This window comes from Poecilia latipinna, unplaced genomic scaffold, assembly GCF_001443285.1.
Source record: "Poecilia latipinna isolate Pla-1442-1.1 unplaced genomic scaffold, P_latipinna-1.0 Scaffold205, whole genome shotgun sequence".
NCBI classification, from domain to species: domain Eukaryota; kingdom Metazoa; phylum Chordata; class Actinopteri; order Cyprinodontiformes; family Poeciliidae; genus Poecilia; species Poecilia latipinna.
In genome coordinates, this window is record NW_015112821.1 from 1 (window position 1) to 22,652 (window position 22,652).

Genomic DNA, 22,652 nt, shown 5'->3' on the forward strand with positions numbered 1-22,652 from the left:
TAAATCACTTACATTTAGTTTGTCATTTACTTTTAAACTAAGCTGAGGAATGACTCGCTTATTATGTTTTTTGTTGTAATTAAATTTACTCTTTTTAGAGGTTTAATAATGTTCAAACCTGTATTTCCTTCTGGAAATATTTGCTGCCGATCCACTTATTTAACCATAACCTCTCAAGACATTTTTGCGAACTCATCAAAAGTTGTTTCTAAAGATGTGGGCGTCTGTTTATTATGAGGGAAACTAAAAGCCGTTATTTTTCTTCTTTCTCAGTGGCTTCATTTCATAAATATTCTGGTTGTGTTTTAACAGACGGCGACATGCAAGAGAAGGCCAACCTGCTGATCACAGAGCTGTTTGACACCGAGCTCATCGGGGAGGGAGCTCTGCCCAGCTACGAGCACGCTCACCAAAACCTGGTCACGGTTCGTCCAAAACCTTCCAAACTCAGTCCGCTCCTTCGCTGCTGCTCAGACAGACGAGCTCTAATGCAGTGTTTCTCAACCCCGGGCCTCACCGCCCCCCCTGCCCTGCCTGTTTTAGGTGCTTCCCTTCTGCCACACACCTGAATTGTATCTCTGGGTGATTAACAGGCTTCTGCAGCACTTGATGGTCATGCAATAATTTGAATCAGTTGTTCTGGAATAGAGGCACATCTAAAACATGCAGAGTAGGGGGGCGGTGAGGACCAGGGTTGAGAAACACTGATCTAATGGGAAAAACTGTGAAAGCAGAAACGTATTAGAGGCCATTTAAGCTGCAATTGAATTCTTCTCCCGCTCATACATTCATTATTCCCACACAAACATTTCCTCACAAATAGAAATGGTATTGGTTTTAGAAATGAGTTAAAAACCATCAGTAGTTTCTAGAGAAAATGCTAATTGTTTTATTCAGGTAACGTGAAATAAATTTTAATAAAGCCTTTATATAATTACATAAATGCTGAGATAAAATGAATAAATCTTCTTAAAAGAAATCTTTTAAAAAAAATCTGTTGTTTTTGTTTATTCTGTTTTTAAAATATTTGAGAAAAAGCGATATACTTTATATACAGTAAATTATAGTTATTGAAGATGCCTTAAATTAGCATTTTGTGCCTCTTTGGAAGCGTTTTCTCATTGGTTCAGGTGTTTATGTAATTGGCCAATGACTGTCCACCTTGTTGCAGAGTAAAGGTTGCTCTGTGGCCAACAATAAGTAAGATGTGATCTAATTTCTCTTCAACTTGTTGTTTCATTTGGCCTCAGAGTGAAGAAGTTAAGTAAGTTTTTCCTCGTCTTTTGTTTGTATGAATATGTAAGATATTGTTAGGATTTCTGTTTTAAATTGAAGCTTAGCAGCATTTAGTAAATACACGATATGTTGAGTAAAATATTAGTGCAGGTAGTTTTTAGAGCATTATGTCCATTTTTATACCTCCTGCTATTGGAGATTTCTTTCTTTTTTTTTATTTTTTATTCATGTCAATGGCACTTTTCCTGTAGAGGGCGCTTGGAAAGTATACTAAAGATTTAGACCTCAAACTTTTTTTTTTTTTCTTCATTTTTGTCCAGATGAAAAATGCTTGCACCTTTTTATTCATCCGTCAGCTTTTCATTTAAACCTCTTTTGGCTCTTTGTGGTTTCTCTCTCTGTGTGCAGGCGGGCTGCGAGGCGGTGCCTCACCGCGCCACCGTCTACGCCCAGCTGGTGGAGTCGGAGCTGCTGTGGAGCTGGGCCCAGCTGCAGCCAGCGGAGGTGGAGGGGGCCCGTCTGGTCCCGCCGCCCGCCGTCGGCCGCTGCGCCGGCGCTCACTCGGTTTGTGACGTCCAGCTGAGCCAGGTCTCCCCCAGCAGCTTCACCCCGCTGAGTCCTCTCTGCGCCATGTTCAGGTAGAAGCACCTTCTGCTTCTCTCTTGTTTCCGTCACGCAGTCGCTGCTCACGCCCGTCTGCGTTCCTTCCCAGTGTGGACTTCAGCAAGCCGGTCAGCAGTGCCTTCCAGTCCCACTCCACCAGCTTCGTGGCTCGGGCCGGCGGTCGGGCTCAGGTCGTTCTGTCCTGGTGGGACCTGGACATGGATCCCAGCGGAACCATTGTGTGCAGCATGGCTCCCACCTGGACGTACCCACAGCCGGCGAAGGCCCCGGTGAGTAACTGGTCAGAGCTTCAGGAGGCAGATCTGTCCAGAGCGACGACTCTAAAGCTTGTTGGGGGCAAAAGATGTGCAGAAGATTTAAGACACACGAGTTTAACAAACTGAGTTTAATTTGTTGCCGTTTCTTAAAGTGAGGGATTTCAAATTGTTTATGCAATGAATTGATTTATTTATTGCTCACCTTTTTTGTCTTACCAGCTCCTCGATGTTTTTTATCGACAAGTTTTGTGTTTTTAACCTCCATCGATTGAAGCAGTGGAATCAAATGCCACACCTTCTAGTTAAATATTAATTGTTGGTGTGTTGTTGTTTTTATTGTGACTTTCTATAAAATTAATTTCCCATTGGGACATAAATATCTGAGTCTGAATGTGTGAAACTTAAGGTCCGGGGTCCAAATCCATCCCACCATAGCTTTTTTTATGTGGCCCTCTAAACTCCAGAGTTCTTAAATATCATCATATCAATTAAATCAAAGAAGTTTTTATTTGTTTACTGCCAAATTACAGATCAGTCCGTCCAGTTTTTCACCATTTTCTGATGGTTGAAATTCATGCAGAATCAACACATTCACACATGTTTTTTGTGTGAGTGCATAATTGTGAGTTTATTGCAATTTCCCACAAGAAATGGTCAAAAATGTATGGTCGCTAACTCCCGCCTGCAGGTGGCAGCATTCCTTACTTCTAGCACAACGCTCCCTGAGCTTCATGTAATGTCAAGTTGTAGTTTGTGATCAGGGTGGTGATGAGTAACAAACATTTTTAAAAGTAGCTCTACAAAATCAGTGATTTTGATTACAAAAAATTCACAAAAACAATCTTAAAATCCTGGACGGACCGGTCAGTGTGAAACGATGTTCAATATTACGTAGTTTATACAAGTCACTGAATGCAGACAGAGATTTTCTCCATATTTTAACTGTTTGTTGATGAGTTTTATCAACACATCCTGGCAAAACTGGCCGTTTGAGAACATCTGTGACGTAGATTTGGCCCAAAATGGAAAAACCAGCGGTAAGTTTCTCCAGTAAATCCGAGTCCTGCTGGTGTGTTTTAGTGGCGGGATCACTGGATGCAGAGTGTTTACTTCCTGCCTGCAGAGCGCCAGGTGGCTGAGCGAGAGGAGCTCAGTCTGACGGTCTGCCATGACGACTACAGTCTGTGGTACAGCCTGCAGCCTCACAGGTCCGCTTGGACAGCTTCGCTTTGTCATTACTTCCCCTATTAATCGACGTGTAGCGTTTACCTCAGTTCAGTGAACCTCTCTGTCTCGATGTTTCAGTCTCCAGGACGCCCAGGCTGCGACCCCGCCGCCTCGGCCGTGTTGCACCTGTCAGGCTCACCTCGTCTGGACTCGGCCTCGCTTCGGCGAGCTGAACGACAGACGGCGTACGGGGAGCTACGTCGCCGCTCTCCGCAGTGTAAGCGAACGCCGTCGTCATGGCCGAGCGTGCACGGTTGCGTTTGTGTGCGTTCATTAAAGCGGTGGTCCCTCCAGGTCCTGAGCGAGGACAGCGTGTGTCTCTCTGTCAGCGATGGAAGTCTGCTTCCTGTGTTCGCTCACATGCTGGGAGCCAAAAAGGTACGGCAGCTCCTGCAAACCAAATGTTCCTGCTCAGATTCTTGTATTAATGTGTTTTTTTTTTTTTTTGTGCTCTTCTTGTTCCTGACTCAGGTGTTCAGTTTGGAAAACTCCAGAATGTCCAAACAAGTTATTGAGGAGGTAAAACTACAAAGTTATTGTCTGGAGGCTTTTGTTTGGTACCAAATGATGGGTGGTGATTAGTAGAGGGACGTCTTAATTAGCTCTTTGGCTAATCAGCAAGCTTTGGAAAGCCCTGGTCTTTATTCATGACCATAATTAGTTTAATTCAAGGCGAGTTGGAGCTGGAATGAGTCCAGAGGGATTTGAAGACTGGAGCTGCAAACTCCTGATACACATTATAATTAACCCTCATTTTCTGGATGCTTTTCTTTCTTTCTTTTTTTTTTTGTTTTGTTACCTAAACCTAAATCAGGGGTCAGCTACCTGTACCCTCCAATAAAACGTCTTTGTGGTCAGTCCTGTTGAATAAATGCTACATAATCGAAACATTTTTTTTTTTTTTACAAATGCATGTAGAGAAATGTTAACTTTAATTAATTTTGTTAATTTAATCTGCAGGTGTTGGAAGCCAACTCTAAGAAAGGTGGGGTTGAACTGCTGGAGATCAGGCCTGAACAGCTCACCAGTCAGGACCTCAGAGGAGAGCAGGTGCCGCTTTTGATGACGATCCCGCCGTGCAGCAGAACATTTCATTTATTTGATGATTTAACAACAGAGCAAGAGGATGAAAACAGTCGTTTTTATCAGAAAAAGCATCTTTCACTCTGATCTTCCTCTCTGAACATCAAGCTAGTACCAAGTTGGAAAACATATGATAAATTCATTTTTAGTTTTTATTTGTTAAATGGGTCAAAACGCAGATCTGCCATATTCGTCGTCTTTCACTCTTTTGGAGTTTAGTAGAAATCTAGCTATATATTTCTTTGATGGATGAACAAGGATAATCTTGTAATCTCTCTTGGATTCAGGACTTCATCAAACAACCTGCAGTCATTTTCTTCATCTGTTTGGTGTTTTAGTCCTCAGATAAAAAAAAAAAAAAAAAAAAAAGAAAGTTTGGGCTAAAATAATCAAGACAGCCAGACCTCAAATAAAAACAATTTGCAGCTCTATTAATGAGTTGTTTTCTGTTTATTTTCTGTCCCAATTAAAGTAATCAAAAAGTAACTTTATTAACGGTTCATTTATTTACAATAACACGCTACAAGTTAAAAGACCCAGTTATGTTTTTAAGTTGACGATCTAAAACCTGGGGTTACGCCTCCTGCAGATTTCCGTCCTGATGGGGGAGCCGTACTTCAGCACCAGCCTCCTGCCGTGGCACTCCCTGTTCTTCTGGTACTGCAGGACCGCTCTGGCGGGCCTCCTGCGGCCCACTGCCACCATCCTGCCCTGCTCTGCCTCCCTGCATGTTGTAGCCGTGGAGTTCCAGGTCAGTCGAGCGATTGATCAAATATCATCCAAAAGGCAACACAAGTTGTTACCCGAACAATTCAGCTTTTATGCATTTCAGTCGTAGAAACTTGATGATCTGAGATGCCAGAGTGCGACTCGGTCACTTCTAAAAAATATATATAATTACTTTAAAGTTATTTTAACGTGCTAGTACTAAATGATATCTCTGACTTGTATAATTTTGAGCTCATTCCTAATAGAGCCGTTCCTTTGTTTCCTTTGAAAGACTTCAGGTGTTTCCGTTTTTGCTGAAAACTGGCAGGACTTAAAATAAATTGAAAGCGAATCCATTAAGATTTCGAAATAAATGATTGTGTTATTTTTGTTTATTGTTAGGATTTGTGGAGAATAAGAGCGCCGTGTGGAATATGTGAAGGCTTTGACGTCACTCCCATGGACGAGATGGTGCAGGTAAAGATTAAAATCGAGGTCAAAGTAAAATTTAACAAGTTATTTATTAGTAGGGTGATGATTTAATAACAGTACCACGTCAAGGTGTGTTTTTGTATTTGAAAATGTGCACCTGTGTCTTTAAATCACTCATGAGAGGAAACAAAAAGTGAACAGAGTTCATAAATCTGAGCTGAAGTTGCAGAAGGTGGATTGAGGCTGTGTGTTTCCACAGCGCTCTCTGGATTTCCGTGAGTCCCGTGAAGCGGAGCCCCACCCGCTGTGGGAATATCCATGTCGAGCTCTCACTCACCCCACCGAAGTCATGACCTTTGACTTCACACAGTGTGTCCCTCAAGAGCCAATCAGCAGCCAGGGCTTGCTGCCTTTCATAAGGTAGAATCTGCTTCCTTCAGCTTAGGGGAGAAAATGTTTTTTTTGAAACGGGTTTATTGATGTTTTAGTTTAATTTTCTTCTACTGTTGCTTAATTTATCCAGAAGTTAGCGCTTGGTATTTCTGTTGAACTGCTTAAAAATCGGTTTCAGGACGGGTCGATGTCACGGTGTTGCCTTGTGGATGGACTATCACCTGACTGATGATGTCACAGTCAGTGGGGGTCTGACTCAACCAATCAGGGAGCAGGTATCTTCTTCTTTTGTCATCTGTGAAAGCATGTCAGGAAACACTCTTTAAAATAGTCTTTTTCAAATCATCAAAATTTGTCCGAAATCTGATGGCAGGTGTTTCTCCGTTTTCCCTGCAGGGAGACTGCGAGTGGAGTCGACACAGGAAACAGGGAGTTTACTTCCTCAGGTCGGCGTGGGACAGTTTAGGTGACGGCAGGACCGGCGTGTCGTACAGCTTCACGTTCGAGCCCAGCTTAGGAGACGTCAGGATGGACTTTAGCATCACGGGTCACTGATGTGAATCCAAAACTGACTGAAAAAGTTTTACCTCAAGTCTCTTATTTAGAGCATATTTAACTGTGTGTTTACAGTTGCTGTAATGAGAGAAGTTACCGTTTGCCTTTTTTTTTAACGATACGTCAACATCAGGAATTCTCAGGGCCAAACAGGCTTTGATATGGAGACATCAAAACCTCCTGCACAAGTTACTCTCCAACAGACCCACTGTCGTCTTGTTTTATAGTGAAAATCAGACATGGACTCGTTTCTGTAAACTCTTAACACAGACGAAGAAAGCAAAGTTTGGAACACAAAACAAATAAAAAAGAGTGGAATAAAACAGTAGTAACATCTTTAGGTGCCCTGAGAGTCCAATATGTTTCCACAAAGTTATATCACACAATCGTTAAAAAGACAGATCGGTTACCGACAGGCATACACTGCTGGCAACAGCAAAGGACGACAAAACCTGAAGTATCAAATCTCTACACCACATTCTTAGGGTTAAATCCAAAGAGTTGGTCTTAAGTTTATTTGTAATAAATGACAGAAAGTGAAATGATGCCTTCATACATAAATAAGCTTCAGTTCAACAATTTCAGTGCAGCCTTCTGTGTTTTGATGGAGTTCACTGCTCCAGCTTTGACGTCGAAACATGATTTAAACCCCCAAAAACATTTTTATTCTGTGATTAGTTTTAATGAATATAAAAAAAAAATTCAACTGAGGTAAAAAGTTTCATTACTAGATTGCCAGAAAAGATGCTGGTTTCACACTTTCATTTTCTTTTGACCCATGAAAAATCTGGCATTCTCTCAATTCAGGCACCAAATCGCATAGATATATTGATCGCAAATTTTGAACAAGTTGTTTAGGTTCTCGCTTGTAAAACAAATGGCTCTCCTGTCCAGTCGTGGCGGCGTTACGGTGCCTCATGGGAAACAACATTGCAGTGGCATCAATGTCAATATTTATGGTCTACTGAGAACCCCCAGAGGAGCCGACGAGTTCTGGGTGGATGGAAAACAGAGGAATGTTAAATGTCCTGAAGCGTGAGCAGCAGAGAAGTGGAACGTTTTGGCTTCAGGCGTCTGTCAGCGTGTTGTTGTCCAGGACGATCTTCTCCCCCGGTTTGAACGCTGGCATTCCCAGGTATGGGCAGCTGGCACAGCGGAAGGCATCACCAAGGTAACACTAGCACAAATAAAATACATCGATATTATTTTAATAATCTGGAAACAGGAGTCAACGCTTTGATTTTTTTTTTTTCCCCCCCACACTACTCACACTTCCACACGCAGACTTTGGTAGGTTAGTTTTCGGGCTCTCTTTGCTCTCCTGCTCCAACTCTTCAGCAAGCCCACATGTGCTGCACAATGACAGAACATAATAAATCATATTGAAATATTAACGGTCTGAAACGACGTAGTGAAAATATATCAGATGTAGATACACCTGGAACTCCAACCAGCTTGTCATCTGAGAGTAGCCCAACCTTTGACCTCTCTGACCTGACGGCTTAGAGCTTGAAGTGAAAAATGACCTAGGAGGGTTTTAAAACGTAAGGCGGGACCTTACCAGTTCTTGCAGGCTTTTTTCTTCTTGCCAGTCCCTTCTCCGCAGCTTGAAGCTTTAAGAGAAGCTGCGTCCGGCTTCTTTAGGTCGTCCTCATCGAGCAGAGTGTCAGAGTCCAACAGATCCTGCAGCAAACGGAGCAGCGTGGAGACAAACCGCATCAAGAGGCTGCAGCTACTTTATTCACGCTCGATTTGTGGAAATAGCCTCTGATAAACTAATAAGTATGTTGCTATAATGTTGCACAATTTTACACTAAGTTTATATTTCAAACAGCCCTCAGTAAAATGACTCCTATTTACCATACTTTATATTTCACATCTAAACTCGTCTTAAAATTATTGTTGGATAATTAGCTTCATGTCGTCACTCTACGTCTGTATACAGTAAGCCTCTTACTTCTATTTGGTTCTGTATTATCCGTAATTTTTCAAACTCAACTCAGGAAGGTTGCTGTGTTTACATGCAGTATTTTCAGCTTCTTATTCAAACAGCAAAACAAGTCAGAAACTGAACAACAGTCCAATAATATGACTTAAAAATACTCCAAAAATGATGTGCTTCTTTCGTGCAATTAGGATTTTCAGCTGTTTAAACCCAGTTTTAACAAAATGTCATAAATAAAGTCCAGGCTCTTATTTGCAATACAGCATTTTCTGATGATATTTCAGAGATTTCTGTCTGTCATTCTACAAGCTGGATAAAGCATGCTCATTCAAAGCTCCTGGCTTGCCAACAACTCGTTAACCACAAATTAAATCATGCCTGCAGTGGTTTTTGAAAAATCGAACTGCCTTTGAACTCACCACGTCATCGTCATTCATGTCGTTTGCTGACAGCATCCACATTTTCTTAGTGTTGGGATCCAAAGCTGGTTTCTCTGCTAAACACACAGATGTTAACATTTATAGCAGGGGTCCCCAAACTACGGCCCGCGGGCCGGATCCGGCCCGCCACGTCATTTGGGCCGGCCCACTGAACAATGCCGGATCCGGCCCGCCTGCTCATACCAGAGAGCATTCAGTGTTTTTTTTTTCGTATATTGTATTTTCCGGTTTATATGTGGATTTTTCTTCAACCACCAGGGGGCTTTTGAGCAAATGTGAAACTTACTTTCCCTCAATGGAATATATACTCGTCAGTCACCGTTTCACTCACGGTTTTTTCCATTTGCATTCTGGGTAAAAATCTATCCAAAAGTGTCGTACAAGAATTTCTTTGTTTTTTTTTACTGCAAAAACTAAGACCGGCCCCCGACCACAGAAAGGAACAGCTATGTGGCCCTCGCAGGAAAAAGTTTGGGGACCCCTGATTTATAGACATTAAAATGACCAAATGCTGCTAAAGCTGTTATGAAGATGATGACTGAATGACAGACCATCTTTATAAACTTACCTGGCTTCGGTGTCTTTTTCCCAAACGACAGTTTGAGCTGGCTGGAGGATCCCACCTCGTAGTTGGGTTTGGAGGCAGATATGCGGACCCTAGTCAGAGTGTTTCCTTGGTAACCAGTGGCTGCTCTGAGGGAGCTCAGTGCCTCCGGACTAAGCTCTGTTTTACTGACCTGAATAAAGAGACAGCAGGAGGGTCAGCAGATCTAAGAGGGGATTAAACACAGGTGACCTTGTGATTGTTTTTTTTTAAACCTGTTGATTATTTAGAGGTGTATTGATAGCCGTTTTTTCCAGACTGAGTACAAATGTGAGTACTTCAGTTTACATACTTACTGATTCCAAGTAGTTAACAAGTTGGTGCTGAAACATCACACAAACACATTTACACATAACAAGCTGGCTCTTCTTCTTTATAAGCCCAGAGTCCCAGCTGACTGGTAAATAAAACATGACATACAGTGTTGCATTCATTTAAAACACATTTAAAATAATAAAAGTTTTACATTCTTTACAAGTTTCCTTGAACATACAACCACCAAACATTTCAATTAAAATATAAACTAACAAAACAATAAATTTTAGCCCTGCATGTCTATGATAGCAGAATTTTATGCTCTTCTTCATGTTTGGAGTTCTGTTGGTTGTGCTGTGCTGCAGCCACCGGCATCATACTCTGAATGCGTTTTCAATTCATTGTTTAGTTTACCTTTATCAAATCACTCGTGTTAAAAGGCTCACATTTCCCCCCTCCTCTTGACAGACTGCTTCTTTTCTACTATCCTTTGTGTTTTTCTTGAAACTTCTCCAGACTACAGATATTTTGGCTCCTTCTACCATCTAACTTCTCCCACCTCCATTATTAATAATAACAAAAATCAGCCAAAGAGTAGAAAGAAAGCAATAAAAACTCAGATGCACGAGCTAACTTACAAACAACTCGTACTCTTCCACTATCTTTCATCTCTTAATCCAGCCACCCTGTAGTTGACCTACATGGTGAGTACTTGCAGAGGGAACAAACTTCAGAAAAAAAAACAAAAAACAAAAAACAAAACGAACCAAACTAGGTTTTAGCAACAGTGTAACCACCAAACCACTGAATTAATTCTAGTCACGGCTTGATATTCTTATTTAAAATCAGTTTTTGTTCTCTTTGGAGTGATGGCATCTATTTGGCTAATAACTCTGCCATGTTCATCTCCAGTATAATCACAGTAGATGATAAATTGGAACATTTTACTGAGCCCTTGCTTTTCTCTCACCTCTGTTACCGACATGAAGCCAGACAACTTCAGAGCCGACATGAGTTTCTCTGCAGTTCTCATCGTTTGTGCTTCTGTGCCTGTAACACAAACACAGTTCATTTAGAGAATGGATAACACACGATAACCAATCTCGGGCTTTTCAGCAGGATTGTGTTTATAAAAGTTGTGCTGTACGTCTTCTGGTAATCTAACATTCCTAATGATTCTGAGGCCTGCACCATAGTAACACTTTAACACATATTTAGCACCTTTTCAAACCAATATGAATGGAATTTAAACCTGTATCATGTCAGATATGTACTAATTTTTTTTAAAATCACATATTTATATTGTAGCACAGAATGAATGCAGCATTGCTGAAGACAAATGTCATCCAGACAAGAAATTTACATTTACGACAGACGCGAAAAAGCTACTTTCTTAGTTATAAATCTTACTTGATGCACACATTGCAAGTGAAGGATAACAAATCCAGTTTGCCAGGTGCCCTGATTTCTTTTTTATTTTTAAGTTACACATGTAGTCGAACACTATAACCCTCTGGGTATTTCAAACAAAGATGGCGGACAAAAGGGTTTCTGGTGAGGCTGCGTTAGGCACAGAGACCGAACTCCCAATAAGAGACTAGAAAGCAACTTGAAAGGAATGATTCATCTTACCTGTGACTGGTTCATCCAGGAGCAGCTTCCCACCAGGTCTCAGCACTCTGACCATCTCGGCTAAAGTGTCTGGACTGTGGATGTAGGAGCAGTCGGCCAGAAGACAGGAGAGCACCCAGTCAAAGGAAGAAGCTGCATGAGAGGCTGTGATGAAGAAGGAAGAAATACAGTAAAACTTTCTACTCATGCCTTCAACAGAAAAATTTTATTGTCTAGGCCTTGTTATATTCTTTGTTCATATATATCTGATTTTAAGATATCAGTCCCGTTAGAACTCAAAACAGGGTAAACTTTACTAAAAAACTTGGCCATAATCTGGATGTTTCAATACGGAATAATCATTTTAAGGACGAATACATTGATGTTTCGCCAGTTAGACTTAACTGGGTTGAATAATTAAATTGGTGGGCGACTGACTCACAGAGCGACAGTCTCTCCATGTTCTCCACGGAGACTTTTCCATCTGCACCTACTGCTGCCCCAAGTTCCTCAGCATATTGCTTCAAGGTTTCTGGTGTTGACGGCTGAGTCCACACCAGCAACACTTTGTCTCCTGCTTTGACGCCAAGGTCGGCCATTATTTCCTGGGGAAAGATTAATTAAAGTTGGTCAAGTTTTACATTTTCTTTTTTTTTTAAAATGTGATGATTTACAAATCACTTTAAAAAACAACAAAAAAAAAAAATTGGAAAATTTTCTAAAAAATATGGTAAGGTTGCGTCACAACATTTAGGACTCAATCTGAACCTGCAGATTGGGTTTCAAGTCTTCATAATATGTCAGTACCTTTAATTATAATGTTCAAGCAATACAGAAACAACACAAAGGTAGGCAGTATTTATATATCAACAAAACAAAATAGCGGGAGAGGAAAATGACAGGCTTGCTGTTCTTTTCCTTGATCTGTCAACATCGTCAACCACCAATTTTACATCACGTGGCCCTTCGAGCTCAGACCAATATCCCAACGTAGAAAAGCATGACTTTTTCAGGTCACTCCATCAACTCCATTATTTCCTAGAAAGTTTAATTATAATTAGCCTTTAAAAGTTATATGCCACCTTTACAGAAGTATATTTTTGTTTGTAAAAAAAAACCAAAAAAAACCCTATGACTAAAATATAAACCCTGGACTTTCTCAGTTTATGGTTTCATCTTTTGGGGTTTGATATTTTTTAATGATTGTTTTATTATATGTAAAGCACAGACTCCTCAACTAGACACCGGTCAGGATCCAGATCAAAATGATCAGATCAAACTGGCTCCAGATCAGTTTTTAGATTTCTGAACTCCAATCTTGTGAAAGGCCTCAAGCCTGAAATGTCTTACTTAACAAATGCATTTTCTAAACAAATACAGGAGATTGTGCAGTGCACACTTTACATTTCTGCTTCTCTCTAGCACCCAGGTGCCGTTTGGGGTTTCCAAATTCTGTGTGTGTGTATATATATATATATATATATATATATATATATATATATATATATATATACATACTTTTTAATACTGCTCAGATTTGGAAAGATGGGAACTAGAGAATGATACTTATCCAGTATATATGATGGTCCCGACTACAGTTCAGAATCAATGTGTAAGTTTTAAATACGGCTTTAGTGTTTGGTATAAACATTGCTAAATTATGTGAAGCATTGACTCTGCCCTAAAAATTAGCTAATGGCTAATGTACAAATAAAATCTTGAAGATGAACTGACCAGTTATCCAGAATGTTCTCCGTCAACTGTGTAACAAAGCCGCAAATTAAAATCCTCACTTGGTGTAAACCGAATACTTTTAGTATCAACAATGATACACCAAACTTATCTTTGGTGAAAGTCTTTGTTACTAAAAACCGACGCAATGACGCAGTTTGTAACCATTAGCGACACTTCTGAGGTTTTTTGACACGTTGTTTAGACAGTGAGAGCCCGGTAAAGTTCTACCCCAGGAAAAATAAATAAACGTTTCTAGTTATCGATGTAAAACACCTCCAAGAAGTAACTTTAACTAATTAAAATAAAAACTAAAAGGATTTCTCTCAACGACTCACCTGCTCTTCTCACGGCACTTACACAAAATAAGTCGTTTAAGTGAGTTGAGGGGGAGTGTTTCCGGTTATTAACTTTCAAAATAAAATATTTTTAAAAGTTTAACATTTTAAAGAATTTAATTCAAACAGAGATAATGTGGTGATGTATATTTATTACTAAATATATAATTATTCTTTTGCATAATATTGTGTTTCATGTACAAAAAAATGAGTAATATTGATTTTAATTTAAAAAAATTTTTGGCAGTCAAGTTTTGTTTTAAAATAAACTTCCGGTAAATTTGCGTCGCGGTGAAGTGACGCAGCTGTGAACCTCCCAGTCGTGCAGCTTGTTATGGCGGCGCTTCTGAGAGGACTGCGAGCTGGAAGGCTCCTCCGAGGGCTATCCAGCGGTAAGACAAACTCGTTCTTGCTTTGTTTCACCGCAGAACACACACACACACACAAATCAAAGACACGCCTACAAATCTTTCTGTTTCAGTTTTACGTTTTGAAAAAAAAAAAAAAAAAGCCAGAGTTTACGTTAGCTAACCGAAGGTGATCATGAAGGACAGTAAACAGGTTACCTTTCGGAGGCGTACGCTTTGTAAAAATGAAGAATTTAAGTAATAAAATCAGACATATGTTAATCGTATTGCAGTGCATTGTAAGCATGTTAGTCTTTACAGCTGGGGGGTTGGGAGGGCGTGTTTTTCTGCAGTTATGGCAAGCGTTTCTAATAAATCGGCTATATATAGCTGAGTATACTTGTTTATTTTCTTGTTTCATAAAATTTTCAACGGATAGCACAGATGCAGATATAAGCTGGAATATGTCAGTATTTATATTTGAGCGTAATCTTCTCTTTTAATCTTTAAAGGAGTCATTCGGAGCAACAATAGAGAAAAGTAGAATAAAGCTTTATTTTGTCTCACAATATACCATGTTTATGGACATTAGCCTTTCGTTCAAGCTGAAGTAATTGGTATTTACTTATGAATTTTCTTATTAAAATTGTCATTATGTTCAACAATACTAATGCTAGTTTTCTTAAATTGTGCAGCCATATTTTTTATGACCTTATTGACTAGGAAAAAAACTTTTTTTTTTTGTATTTAACCCCAGATTACTGATCCATGGCAAGGTTTTCCCCAGAAAACGTGCTAAACCCGGTGATTGGGTCGCTCGGGCAGTCATTCATCCAGTGTCCCGCCATGTTTTTGAGATAAAAAATGTTTGTAGTTGACAAGAAGTTTGAAAATATCACTTGATAATTATGTGTTACTGAAAGAGTGGAAGATTAATATCTGAACACCACCTATAAAGTCTTAAAAAATGCAAGCATTTAAAAGAAAACTTAAGTAAATAAGCAATGCTTAGCCTGGTGGGGGCACAAGTAAAGCCTGGTGGCCCGCCAGGCTTATAATACGCTGGGGGAAACCCTGTATGAATAATTTAAAGCTGGGTAGTAGCAAAAACTGTGTAAACAAATTAAAGGTAAATTAAAATACAAACACCAGTAATCTGAAAACAAATTTTAAACAAGAGTATTTGTTTACGTATGTTATATTTAGTTGCTGAAATTCAAAGACATCTGTGTTGAATGAGTAACTTGTTCAGGGTGCATCCCGCCCATGTGAGCAACAACATCCCAGCTCAGACTTTTGTTCTTCATGGAAAACCCTAATAACCGAGTTGATTAGGAGATTGAGTGAAAATCTCTGCCCTCCTCCAGTGGTCGCTGCACCGACATCAACAACCCCTCAGTGCAGCAGCCTGAGACGAGGCTTCCACTGTGCAGCACTGAGACTGCAGGACGAGTCCAAATCTGACAAACACTCTGCATCTTCGTCCTCCTCCTCCTCATCATCATCATCCACAACCCACGATGACTACACCTCCCAGCAGGATTTTGATCCAAGCAGCGGGTCAGTCATTAAGAAGCTGTTTGCGAGTTCTGCTGCTGTTCCACCTACTGGACAGTCTGCCTCAAAATGCTAATGCAAACAAGTTTAACTTATTGTGCTTCATTCGTTGTAAAATATTCCTCTGTGTTTGCACAAAGTGACCAGGAGCAGGACGAGGACTATGAAACGGAAGAGCAGCTGCAGGCACGAATTCTGACGGCGGCTCTGGAGTTTGTCCCGTTGCACGGCTGGTCCATGGAAGCCATCTCCGCTGGTGCTGAAGTAAGATTTAAGCAACTTTCAAGTATATTTACTTTTCATTTTTTTAACTACTTCTATCAGCAGTTAAAATGTTATCTTGACTTCTTTTGAATGTTTTTTTTCCCCAACACAACAACTTCACCTTTGTAAGGCTAAGCTAATTTTTGAAACAGTTGTTTAATTTGAGACTATCTGGATTTAGACTAAGTGCAACAATTGGAATTAACAGGAGTAAATTAATTACATTATGTTAAAGGAGGCTTCAGGCTATCTTTGATGTTTCTGTTGTTGCTGTGCTGCCCCCAGGCTGTGGGTTTGTCCTCTGCTTCCACTGGGATGTTCACCAATGGAGCGGGAGACTTGGTCCTACATTTCATCTCCCAGTGCAACTCCAAGCTGACAGAGATCCTGGCTGAACAACACAATGAAGTCCAGCTGGGTCAGGCAGAGTATGTATGCACAACCTCACTGTGCATTTCAGAAATAAAACTTTTTAGAGTCTGCAAGAGACTTGAGACTTTACTCATCGGCAGGACAGCTCCAAAATACAAGCAGAGCTGAAGTAGACGTGTTTAGACGAGGACATTTTGATGTTTTAGAATGATCTAGTCAAAGTCAAACCCTACATCAAGCTGGGAATGTATGTTGAGACTTAAGGATTAATGTTTTCATGCTATCTTGCTGCGTTGAGCTGCTTTGCAAAAAGAGGGGGCAAACGTTTTAGTCTCTAGATCTGCAAAGCTGATGGAGACACGTCCCAAAAAACCTGCAACTATAATTTGAGCAGAAGCTAGTTTTCCAAAGTATTATCTCAGGAAGGCTGGATATACATGTATGCCACACAATTTTTAGATATTTTCCTGTAAGACATTTTGAAACCTTGCAGTCTTTCCCTCCCACGTCACTGCTATGCATTACTTTGGGTTGATCTCTCACATAAAATGTAACTTCCGTTCAGTGAAGTTTGTGGTTTGGATTTGAGAAAATGTTCAAAAGTTATAGTACATCTACTTTTGTGAGGCTTTTGGAGACGTAAACCCAAACTCCCCGTCGGCTATTTTTGTTGCAGACCAAAGAAGACAGCTGACTTCCTAAGAGATGCGGTAGAGACCAGGCTGCGGATGTACATCCCCTACATGGAATCCTGGCCACAGGTAACCATCAGCGCTCAGTCCCAGCAGAAACGGTAAGAATTGCATTTCATCTTTTTCTTGCTGTTGCGTCTGTAGGCGATGAGCATCTTGCTCCTTCCTCACAACATCCCCGACAGCTTGAAGCATCTCTCCACCATGGTGGACGACATCTGGTACTACGCCGGGGACCGCTCCACAGACGTGAGTGGATCCTCCCGCCTTCGATCCTCCTCTTCTTCTGCTCATACCTTCCTCGCCCCCTTTCATCATCCCCCCCACAATATCCGGCCTGCTACGTCTCAGGTTATCCCGCCCATCACCGAGCCAACTTTCATGTCTTCTTTCTCTCTTATCTGAAGGAATATTGATTCTTCAGATTTCTGTACCTCACTCTTCTGTATGTTTTTGTTTTTGTTTTCTTTTTAGTCTGCATATTTTGTCTTAATAAATGGTAAATTCATATGCGACAGTAAAGTCTATTTCTTTCTCAACAAAATGTCAAAGTTATTTTTCCATCTGCCTTCTGTCTGAAGATGAACTGGTACACGAAGCGGGCAGTGCTGACCGGTCTGTACAACGCAACAGAGCTGGTGATGCTGCAGGATTCCTCCCCGGACTTCCAAGACACCTGGACCTTCCTTGATAACCGCATTCAGGATGTAACCAACATGGCCGTCACGGCAAAGCAGGTACAGAAGAGTTGAGGCAGAAAACATTCAAATTTGATCACTCAAGAGAAAGAGATGAATCTCTCTCTTTTAGTAATGTTCTGAATGTGTGAATGAATTAAAAACCAAAATACCTGTTTGAACGACGTGGCATAGTTTTCTTTTTCCCTGTAGATGCAGTCGACTGGTGAAGCTGTAGCGCAGGGTCTCATGGGAGCTGCAGTTACGGTGAGTTTTCAGGGTGTGTTTTCTTTTTAATCAGCGAATAAAACTACTGTAATCATTATGGCTTCTCATGCATATCTCTGACCTTTCCTTGTTAAAGGACATGGTCTATTTTTTAACCGATAGGCTTTTCTGTAAACATCCACATGATGGCAGCATTGGATCTGCAAAACTGCCTCAATACTGCAAATTACAACACAGCTGTAGAGAAGGAAGACGTTTTTTTGTTTGTCTTTTTTCCAAATATAGTTGTTTGAATCACCTTTCCTCACTCTTCCTCTTTATGCCCTGGCAAGACCTTTTAGTCCAACAAAAAATAGACAAGCTTAAATTACAGAATGAAATAAAACTATCCATACCACCAGCTCTGATTAAAAAGATTCCTGTTTGCATCTCAGTGTATCGAAAAAGTACATTTTTATCCCTCACCCCCACCTATTTGGCTTAAAGCTCGAACAAACCCTCTGTGAACCTGTCATTTGTCAATTACTGCATTTATTTTTAATGAGTGTTTTGTTTTGTTTGATAGTGCTACATACTATGTTTAATTATTTTTAATACTTAGGTACATATGAGCGTTAGTAGCTTTGTAGTTAATGATAAATATAAGTTGATCTGAGATAATGTGACCCATTTTTAAAATGTTTTTTTTTTCTTTTTCTTTTTTTTCAGTTGAAGAACCTCACAGGACTGAACCAGAGACGATGATGTGAAACTTTTCTGAGGCCCATGAAGCCCAACCATAATGCCATGAGCTGAGGATGGTGTGTTTTCTGAGGGGGAGATTACTCTTGTCTTTTCGGTTGTATGGTATGGCTGAAGGAATTTCGCAATTGATTTTAAGAACACAGAAACAACCGATTTGTTGAACGTCCTCTGTATATTTCAGTTCACCTTCGGTATGAGTGGCTTTCTTTTGTTTTACTCAAATTTTTTTTTTTCCTGTTGTATAGAAGTACAAGAACAGATTCAATTTGATTGTGGAATCATAAGCCAAATAAAGTAGTGTATATTCAACACATGTCTGTTGTGATCTTTGTTACATGTGTAGAAAATAAATCATTCATTCTGTATTAAAAAAAAACATGCAATTTGCAAGGTTAAGAAAAGCAGGGGAAATTATCTCTTTGAAATAAGAGCCTAATATTTTTTCAGACTAAAAAGAAAATCAGTTACAATTTTTTTGTGTGTTTTGTTGTAGAGTTTTAACCTCAATCAGTGACTTAGAACAGCTGGGGGTCTGCAACCTAACCTAATTCAGGATTAAAATGATAGTCAACTCTTTCAAATATAAATTCCATAACAAATGCTGGTACTTTTTCATAAAAAAAATAAAATAACGCAACATAATCACACTAAAAACATTAGTGACGTTCCAGATTTGTCTTTTGTGTCATTAGGTTGGAAACTATTTACTTTTTTTTTTCCATCTTCCATAAATTTCAACATCCCACAGAAGGAAACTCATCTATCTTCTTTCTACTTAAAACTTTATTTTTCTTCATTGTGAAATCTAATAACAAAAAAATATATACATACATATTTTTTTTTATAAAATACTTAAGATCTAACGTTTTAAGAATTGCGAAGGTTACAGACCCCTATTTTAGAACGATCAACAGGGTTTTATTTTGAAAATCCACTAATTCCCCCTGAAGTCCCGCCTCCTCCGTTGAGCCAATCAGCTCATCAGCCATTTCCGGGAGGCCTAAATCCCGAGGTGGTGCAGTTCTTGTCATTTTTGAACAGAATAACCTTTAAAGATGCCGTATGCTAACCAGCCGACGGTTAAAATAACAGAATTGACGGACGAAAATGTCAAATTCGTCATTGAAAACACGGACTTGGCGTGAGTGTTTATTTTTTCCCCCTTCTTATTGCTGTATTGGGAATTGGGCGCCCATTGTGCCTGTGTGCGTATAGAAGCACGAGTTACGAGACGATTCAAGAAAAATAAATGCCAAAGAAAATAGAAGTCAGGCCTACAAAACATATATAGTGTTGCATATATGTTTTACACCTCTTTTCTTCATTTAAGGGTTGCAAACTCTCTCCGCCGTGTCTTCATGTCAGAAGTTCCCACAATAGGTAGTGTAACAATATTTTTGGTCCATCATACCCTTTAGTTATTTTGTTTTGTTACGACGTTTTTCCTAAACATCATGATTTCGGATGCTAAATACAGATAAAGTTCTGTTTTATTATTGTGTGAAATTACGCTTTCTATAGAAACTATTACAAGCCTTTAAGCTCTTTGTTTAGTTGGGTAAACAACACTAAAGCCTGAGTATGTTTTTTTTTTTTTTCTCCAACATTTGTTGTAGCTACAGCATCACTTTAACTCATTGCATTCTTTTCAGCCATCGACTGGATCCAAATCGATGCTAATTCATCAGTGCTGCACGATGAGTTCATCGCGCACAGAGTCGGTGTGTATCTCCAGAGCCCCGTCCTGTTGATTGCAGCGCAGCTTAGTAGGCAATTTATGACCTGAACACTAATCTGCTCGCTTTATGTGTCGCCAGGTCTTATTCCCCTCACCAGCGACGACATAGTGGATAAGATGCAGTATTCAAGGGTGAGTGGACTGTTGCATCTGAAAAACAAAAACAAATGTTGTTCAAAGCTGTTTGGGCAAAAAAAAAAAGAAGAAAAAAAGCAGTTTAAGTCTAAACCTATGACCTGGAAGAAGGTTTTGCTGATTGTGTACTGAATAAATCAGTTAACATTTATAGAGTTTTTACAACATCTAAAATGGCAACCAGAAAAAAAATACAGCAAATAATGAAAAACACACACAAAAAGAAAAATAAATCAAGGCGTTCCTAGTGTCAGAGCATCACAGTTCTACTACGTATTAAGAGCCATTTTGACTGAATATGTTTTAAGATTTTACTTAAAAAATAATTGTCTAAATTTGCCACATTCCTGAAGCAGCAACAGCTTAAGGTTTGTACCTAGACATCAGTTCTTCTGAGATGCATGACGTATAAGCAGGGTTGGATGGATGAACTCCTATAAAAGCATTTGTGTGAACGGTGAATATTGGTAAAACTTTACCTGTTGGGACAATTACTCAACTAAGTGTTTAAACAAACACAAGTGTGGATGTTGGAAATGGAATATTTCAGATAACTTCTCAAATTTATACCAACATTTATGGCAATTCATCAGTAATAAAGCTTTCATTATTACTGGTAACGAAAGCTTTTAAATATGTTGCTAGTCATTACTGGGACTAATTACAGAAAGCTAAGATAATTCTGCTTTTATCCTGATGGCCCTGCTTTTTAAAAGTTGTTTTTTTAAGGCACTGGCTGCCTTTATTGAACAGGAAATGGGTTGAGGACGTCTTTTGCAGCTTCAGTCTATAAATTCAAAACAACAAAGAAAAATATCCTTTGCATGTAATTTGTTACTTTCTTTTTTGTGTATGAAAACCAGAGGTTCGGTTAGTAATAAATGTAAACTGTGACCAAACGGACAGAAAACAGTTCAGACTAGGAAGAATGCTGGTTTGTTGTTGAAACTGAGTGTGTTTCTATCTGCTCCTCCTGCAGGACTGCACATGTGATGACTTCTGTCCCGAATGCTCCGTGGAGCTGACCTTGGACGTCCGCTGCACCGAGGACCAAACGCGTCACGTCACGTCACGCGATCTGCTCTCCAACAACCCCAGAGTGATCCCTGTGAGTCCTTCAGGGTGTTTTCACACCTGATAGTCCAGTACGTAGAACGTGGACTGAAGTTGTTTTTTTTCCAGGTCACTTCCAGAAGCCGAGACAATGACCCGAACGACTACGTCGAGCAGGATGGTACTCTCAGATCTTGTCTCGCCAACCTGTTTTAGCCTTTTCTGCTACTATCTTTTAATAATTTACATGCTTGTTGCGTTGTCCGTGTTAGACATCTTGCTGGTGAAGCTCCGTAAAGGTCAGGAGCTTCGGCTGAGGGCGTACGCCAAGAAGGGCTTCGGTAAAGAGCACGCCAAGTGGAACCCGACGGCGGGGGTCTCGTTCGAGTATGACCCAGACAACGCACTGAGGCACACGGTCTATCCACGACCCGAGGAATGGTAGGTATTCATTTCAGAAAACTTCACTGTGAAGTACAAGAGTCGATCGTTTAATCAGCGGTGTAATTTTTCTCAGGCCAAAGAGTGAATACTCAGAGATCGAGGAAGATGAAGTTCAGGCGCCCTATGACCCCAACGGAAAGCCAGAAAGGTGAGCAAACAGTCTGCGGATACGTTATTTGCATAAAGTTTAAGTATTTGCAGCAAAAATTGGCTGTTTCTATAATTACGTGCCAGTAGTTTGATTCTTACCTGTTCATGTCATAATCAGATATGCATGTTTAGTGGACATGACAATTTCTCTGTGTTGGTAAGTTTGGAAAATCATGAAGTTATTTATTTGGATAGTAAAATAATAAAAGGCAAATTTAGGTGAAACCAAGCTTTTTCATAAATCGTATAAAAACGTAGTTAACCTTATTTTCCCTCACTGTCTCTTTTGTCTCAGTGAACTAGATTTAACTGTCCAGTTATAATTAGGATACCTAAATTATGTCCATTTACTAAATAATAGAAAAAATTATGTTCTTCTTCCAGAAGTTTACACTTATTTCCTGAGTATTTAGAAGAACTGCCTTTTAAACTTGCCTTATGTCGGTATGCCTTAAGGCAGCTGTTACTACGATGTAGCTTACCCCCATCAGTGTGTGAATGTGTGTAGTAATGAGTGAATGACTCATCATAGTGTAAAGCGCTTTGGAGTTGAAAAAGCAAATGAAAGTGTGTATGGCTTAATCCAAAGTTTTTGGTCTTCGATCAGTTTCTTAGAATAGTTTGCTGGATTTCTGGTCTCGACAAAACTGATGTAACTCATGTTCCATCTACCTGTGAAACTTTTCTCAATGCAAAACCATTATAATTGAATTTCTGAATTTCTTTCTTATATATATATATATATATATATATATATATATATATATATATATATATATATATATATCTAGATATTTTTGGGGGGAAACTTT

At 39.8% G+C, this 22,652-nt stretch overlaps 4 protein-coding genes across 8 annotated transcripts in view; 3 read left to right on the top strand and 1 right to left on the bottom strand.

The window, feature by feature from the left end:
• Positions 1–218: 218 nt before the first annotated feature.
• On the top strand, positions 219–6,602 carry prmt7 (protein arginine methyltransferase 7). Of its 2 annotated transcripts, none has more exons than XM_015031378.1 (13): positions 219–425; positions 1,645–1,874; positions 1,949–2,129; positions 3,198–3,325; positions 3,423–3,561; positions 3,639–3,722; positions 3,816–3,863; positions 4,305–4,394; positions 5,017–5,178; positions 5,538–5,612; positions 5,827–5,987; positions 6,139–6,235; positions 6,354–6,602. In XM_015031378.1, the coding sequence occupies exons 1-13, from the start codon at positions 234–236 to the stop codon at positions 6,513–6,515; spliced, it is 1,749 nt and encodes a 582-aa protein (XP_014886864.1). In that variant the 5' UTR covers positions 219–233; the 3' UTR covers positions 6,516–6,602. The 2 variants fall into 2 exon arrangements, with proteins under 2 accessions (XP_014886864.1, XP_014886865.1); XM_015031379.1 differs by having other exon boundaries at positions 6,357–6,602.
• A 167-nt stretch (positions 6,603–6,769) lies between these two features.
• Positions 6,770–13,525, bottom strand: ciapin1 (cytokine induced apoptosis inhibitor 1). 3 transcript variants are annotated; one of them, XM_015031382.1, is made up of 9 exons: positions 13,440–13,525; positions 11,813–11,975; positions 11,392–11,535; positions 10,730–10,809; positions 9,469–9,637; positions 8,880–8,953; positions 8,077–8,198; positions 7,786–7,867; positions 6,770–7,692 (listed from the first exon to the last, which is right to left on the bottom strand). In XM_015031382.1, the coding sequence occupies exons 2-9, from the start codon at positions 11,967–11,969 to the stop codon at positions 7,582–7,584; spliced, it is 939 nt and encodes a 312-aa protein (XP_014886868.1). In that variant the 5' UTR covers positions 11,970–11,975; positions 13,440–13,525; the 3' UTR covers positions 6,770–7,581. The 3 variants fall into 3 exon arrangements, with proteins under 3 accessions (XP_014886868.1, XP_014886866.1, XP_014886867.1); XM_015031380.1 differs by having other exon boundaries at positions 8,880–8,956; XM_015031381.1 differs by lacking the exon at positions 13,440–13,525 and adding an exon at positions 13,105–13,330 and having other exon boundaries at positions 8,880–8,956.
• A 197-nt stretch (positions 13,526–13,722) lies between these two features.
• Positions 13,723–18,629, top strand: coq9 (coenzyme Q9 homolog (S. cerevisiae)). 2 transcript variants are annotated; one of them, XM_015031383.1, is made up of 9 exons: positions 13,723–13,831; positions 15,154–15,346; positions 15,484–15,607; positions 15,893–16,035; positions 16,656–16,740; positions 16,816–17,022; positions 17,253–17,408; positions 17,562–17,615; positions 18,285–18,629. In XM_015031383.1, the coding sequence occupies exons 1-9, from the start codon at positions 13,774–13,776 to the stop codon at positions 18,318–18,320; spliced, it is 1,056 nt and encodes a 351-aa protein (XP_014886869.1). In that variant the 5' UTR covers positions 13,723–13,773; the 3' UTR covers positions 18,321–18,629. The 2 variants fall into 2 exon arrangements, with proteins under 2 accessions (XP_014886869.1, XP_014886871.1); XM_015031385.1 differs by having other exon boundaries at positions 16,816–16,920.
• Positions 18,630–19,290: 661 nt separating this feature from the next.
• polr2c (RNA polymerase II subunit C) overlaps positions 19,291–22,652 on the top strand; it is a 7,684-nt gene continuing 4,322 nt past the window's right edge. Inside the window, exons 1-8 of the mRNA XM_015031386.1 lie at positions 19,291–19,461; positions 19,651–19,700; positions 19,973–20,041; positions 20,138–20,190; positions 21,173–21,301; positions 21,376–21,427; positions 21,519–21,687; positions 21,764–21,838. Of these exons, the coding sequence (XP_014886872.1) occupies positions 19,376–19,461; positions 19,651–19,700; positions 19,973–20,041; positions 20,138–20,190; positions 21,173–21,301; positions 21,376–21,427; positions 21,519–21,687; positions 21,764–21,838 (683 nt within the window). The 5' untranslated portion in view covers positions 19,291–19,375. The remainder of the gene's footprint in view (positions 19,462–19,650; positions 19,701–19,972; positions 20,042–20,137; positions 20,191–21,172; positions 21,302–21,375; positions 21,428–21,518; positions 21,688–21,763; positions 21,839–22,652) is intronic.